The sequence below is a fragment of the Eucalyptus grandis genome, chromosome 5 (genome assembly GCF_016545825.1).
Source record: "Eucalyptus grandis isolate ANBG69807.140 chromosome 5, ASM1654582v1, whole genome shotgun sequence".
Taxonomy (NCBI): Eukaryota; Viridiplantae; Streptophyta; class Magnoliopsida; order Myrtales; family Myrtaceae; genus Eucalyptus; species Eucalyptus grandis.
Genome location: NC_052616.1, coordinates 51,686,337 through 51,690,743, shown reverse-complemented (window position 1 = coordinate 51,690,743; position 4,407 = coordinate 51,686,337). Strand labels below are relative to the sequence as shown.

General features: G+C 39.3%; 1 protein-coding gene across 1 annotated transcript; it reads right to left on the bottom strand.

The window, feature by feature from the left end:
- Nucleotides 1-497: 497 nt before the first annotated feature.
- On the bottom strand, nucleotides 498-3,656 carry LOC104447426 (G-type lectin S-receptor-like serine/threonine-protein kinase SD1-29). Its single transcript, XM_039311815.1, has 7 exons — nucleotides 2,326-3,656; nucleotides 2,143-2,250; nucleotides 1,821-1,993; nucleotides 1,527-1,737; nucleotides 1,194-1,431; nucleotides 881-1,028; nucleotides 498-809 (listed from the first exon to the last, which is right to left on the bottom strand). The coding sequence occupies exons 1-7, from the start codon at nucleotides 3,623-3,625 to the stop codon at nucleotides 507-509; spliced, it is 2,481 nt and encodes an 826-aa protein (XP_039167749.1). The 5' UTR covers nucleotides 3,626-3,656; the 3' UTR covers nucleotides 498-506.
- Nucleotides 3,657-4,407: the final 751 nt, after the last annotated feature.

Below are 4,407 nucleotides of genomic sequence, written 5' to 3'. Positions count from 1 at the left end.
ATAATATAAGAAATTCAAAATAACAAAAAATAGTTTTTTCTTATTTTTATTTATATATTTGAATTAAATTCTATCTTAAACATATTTTAGGTATATTAGTACAGCTTATTACTTAATTAAAAATTTATTAGAGAATGATGGAAGGGGAAGGAAGAAATTAAAAAAAAAAAGAAATTAATTAAAAAGAGGAAAACTAAATAATAAATAAATAAATATAAAATAGGCAAGAGTATTGCAAGAGATTCTTACTCTCTATTTGTAAAATTTTTGGTTCATTTATAATGATATGACAATTATACCAAATAATGTACAATGATATAGTATGAATATATTTGACTTTATTACCGTAATCATCGGACAATTGATAGGATATAGTAAAATCCTTCAATTTCATATTAGTCATATTCTGATTAGAAATCCGAACAACCAAACGTAGCATAATTTTTTGAAAATAACAACAAAATCAGCTACAAACGAAGGAAAATAAAAATGAAAAAACATAGCTGTCATCTTCCTTCGACCATTGTATTAGTGACAGTGTTAACAGACCATATGCTTTCTTGCTGCGGTGGAATAGCATGATTTGGCATTTCAGTTTGGAAAGTGAATATAGGCTGTCTCGGCTGAGGAAGATCTGATTCACCGCTTAGCATTAGAACCACATTCGTCATGTTTGGTCTATCCATAGCATAATCTTGGACACAGAGAAGCCCAATGTGGATGCATCTTATTACCTCCACTGGAAAGCTAACATCAATTGCTTCATCCAGTAGGTCCAATGCTTTGCCTTCACTCCATAATTGCCATGCCTACAAGAGAACATTGTCATAATATTGCAGGGAACTTTTTATATCGATTAAGGTTGAAATTTGGCACTTACGTAGGAAAGGAGATTGAGATATCCCTGATCATACAGGGCTGAGTTCTTTCTGCCACTAACAATCTCCAGTAGCAACACTCCGAAGCTATAGACATCAGACCTCTCAGAAAATATTCCGCCCATAGTGTATTCAGGAGACATATAACCACTGCATTGATTTGAACTTAGTATTTACCCTTTTAACTGTATTGGGGAACAATGAGATGAAACATTTCTAAAGTGACAACATCATTGTGCTAAATCAATCATTTCTATCTGCTTTCAAAAGATCGACTCAAAAGATTGATTATTTAAGTAGGGCTAGAGAACTTACAAGGTTCCAACAATTTTGTGAGTGTTCACCAAAATTTGAGTGCCCTCGAACATTCGTGCCAGCCCAAAATCTGAAATTTTTGGGTTCATCTTTTCATCCAAGAGAATATTGCTCACTTTTAAGTCACGGTGTATGACCCTAAGGCAAGAATCTCGATGGAGGTAGAGAAGTCCCCTTGCAATTCCCTCAACGATTTGGAATCGTTTGCCCCAGTTGAGTTCTGCCTTCTTTTTTGAATCTAACAAACATAACAAACAAGAACAGTTTTCATATTTTTGTGCTATTTCGAAAAATACATTATTAAAAAATAGTTATTCAGAGAGAAAAACCAACCAAAAAGAAAGGAGTCCAAGCTTTTGTTTGGCAAGTACTCGTATACCAAAATTTTTTCATCTCCTTCAGTGCAGCTACCAATGAGTTTAACCAGATTTCGATGTTGGAGTTTTGATATTAGGACTATCTCATTCTCGAACTCTTGAACACCTTGGGCCGAGCTACTAGAAAGTCTTTTCACAGCTACCTCTTTCCCATCATTCATCTTTCCCTGTTTCACAAATCACGTAGCTTTTAGACCTTGAACTATCTCTATATTTTCCATTTAATGAATTTCCTGCAAAATGGTTTTACCTTGTAAACAGAGCCAAACCCTCCTTGCCCGAGTTTACTTGTCGTGCTGAACTTGTTTGTAGCAAGTAGTATGCTATCAAAACTGAAAACAGTCAATTCCAGTGCATCATCTTCCTTCAATTGCTCTTTCCATGCATTTCCTTGTAGCAGTTTGCCCGGCTTTTCAGGTTTACCTAGCAAGTCAAGGAGCCTTAAGATTTTTCTGAAGTTTTTTGTGTTTATTATTGGTGAAGAATCAGCTTACTATCTTCATAGCAACGTAAGATTAAACAAGATAGGAGCACAACCCTCTGAAAACACTGATGTGGCTCTTTTTTAGTACCTCTTTTCTTAGCTCTCCATTTGCAAAGACCAAAAACAAATACTGCAAAGAACAGGATCCCAGAAACAGTACTCAGGCTGATGATAACGGCTTTCTGTGACGATCCTCCTTAAAAGGGAAAGAGAGTTATGCAAAAGACAATTGATGTTGACTCAAACGCATCTCAATGAAACCATTTCTAACCTGTTTCTACATGTGCAACTCGAACAAATAGATTTTCTCCATCCGTAGAAAATTCCTCAAGATCGATGAGGTTTTCTTTAGTCCAAACCATACACCCGATGGTGCTGACATAAGAATAAGCCAAGCAAGAACAGTTGCTCTGGCACCAGCTTAAACATCCTTCTTGATCTCCAATGTCTGATAAATAATCCTCAGAGTCAGGTAGTTTCATCTGGCTCATTTGCCAAAAGGCATCTTTCTTTACAATTGTTGAAGCCGATGTGCTTGTGTTTTTCTGGCAATACAATTCTGTCTCTCTTACACATCCTCCGGTCCAGTTTCCACTGTTCCATTCTTCATTTGACTTTGGCACAAACCCATTTAAGCATCTGCAAATAGGCAAACTCATTGAGTTACAAACTCCAAAGGGACCACAAGTTCCATAAGTCTCGCAAGTATTGTTCGGTGCTGCCCAAAGTGCCAACCACACCTTAGCTCCATCATCCCAGGACATTATCTTAAGCAATCCTCCAGGCAAAACAGACATGTATACATAGGTCGGCTTTTGTAAATCAATAGATAAGTAAGTGGTCCCCTGCTGAATATCTTGCTCGACATTGATTGCACTCGAGTACGATTGGATCATGTTTTTTATGCCGATAAATTTCGATTTGTCCCATTGTCCGCCTCTCCAGTAAGGGGTGGAACCATTCCAAGTGAAAGGTTGAGGCGGCGTCTCCGATGTTATCCCAGTCAAGAACCTTCCAGGGGACGGATCACTGTAGCTTCTCCAGGAAATTAAATAGAGTTTCTCCCCAGTCCTGGCATTTACTCCCATCTTCATGCCCGGAAGAAGAGTATCTGTCGGATCATCGAAGCTTCCCCATATTTTACTATAATTTGCATCCTGCAGTACAAAATTTCCACTATCTAATAGCGCCGCTGACCTATAATTGGACCGACGAGAGGCATTGGTAGACCAAAATATATTCTGTTTTCCATCCACGAGCTTCAAATTCCCATCACTGCCTATCATTAATTTCGCAGACTGATCTGGGTACACAAGCGGCAATTCCCTATTGGCCACCCACACGATTTTAGGAGGCGCCAAGTTCTTGTACCATATCCCAACATACTGATTTGCTGACCCGTTTGGCGTAAAGAACCCAAGCTCGAAGATTTGGCCAGAAGAGACGAGAGTTTGGTTCGGGAAGAGTGGCTCCGATGTCGTGATATTGTAAACCACGCCTCTGGCTGTTTGACTTGCCTGAAGTAGGATGAAGAAGACAAAGCAAGAACACCGACTAGTCATAAGTGGCATAATAAGAATGACTGAACGACCCTAGCGAGTTCTGTGGGTCGGTTGATTCTGCACTTTCTGGCCCGAACAAGAATCGATGAACAAGATTTTCTGAGAGTCTAACCCTTGGTGCTCAAGGTAGGATGTCTTCAGATTTTAATCCTTTCCTTTGAAGAATTGACAAAATACGCTACAGCTATTTATGAGAATTTGACCACTGCCCAGTCAAAATCCGACGTGAGTTGTTTGACGACAAAAGATCTCACGGCGATGAGGGTGTCTCACCTGTAATGGTGGCTCCATTTAAACGAACACAACCTGTCATGGCTTCAACATGCAAAGGATGACCCCAGCGAACGACAGACCGAGATTCAAGACTTGATTGAGCAGTGCGAGCTCAAAGGATCGTGCAGCTGCAAAGGTATCGAGGGTGAGATGGATCATGTGGCGGCGCCGGTGACTGTTTGAAGTAGGAAGAAGAAGAAAAGTAAGTGGCCAGAAGAGAGAAAGTAAAGGGAGAAGAAAAGAAAAGGAGATATTTGAATTTTCCAAAGAGTGGGGCTCGTTTTGTATAAGTTTCCATGTGTCCAAGGTAATCACAATAATTAGGTGAGTTCACATGACAAACGACTGTAATGGGATTCAATCCTCGTGTCCATGCAAGGACTTGTCCACCGACAAACCCAGCACTCACATTTGTCTCCTCTGCTTCTCAGTTTAGCCAACAGATCAGCGATACTCTCCCATGTCTACTGTAACACATTCAATCCTTGTTGTTTTTCTGGCTTTTTGGCAGAACGATT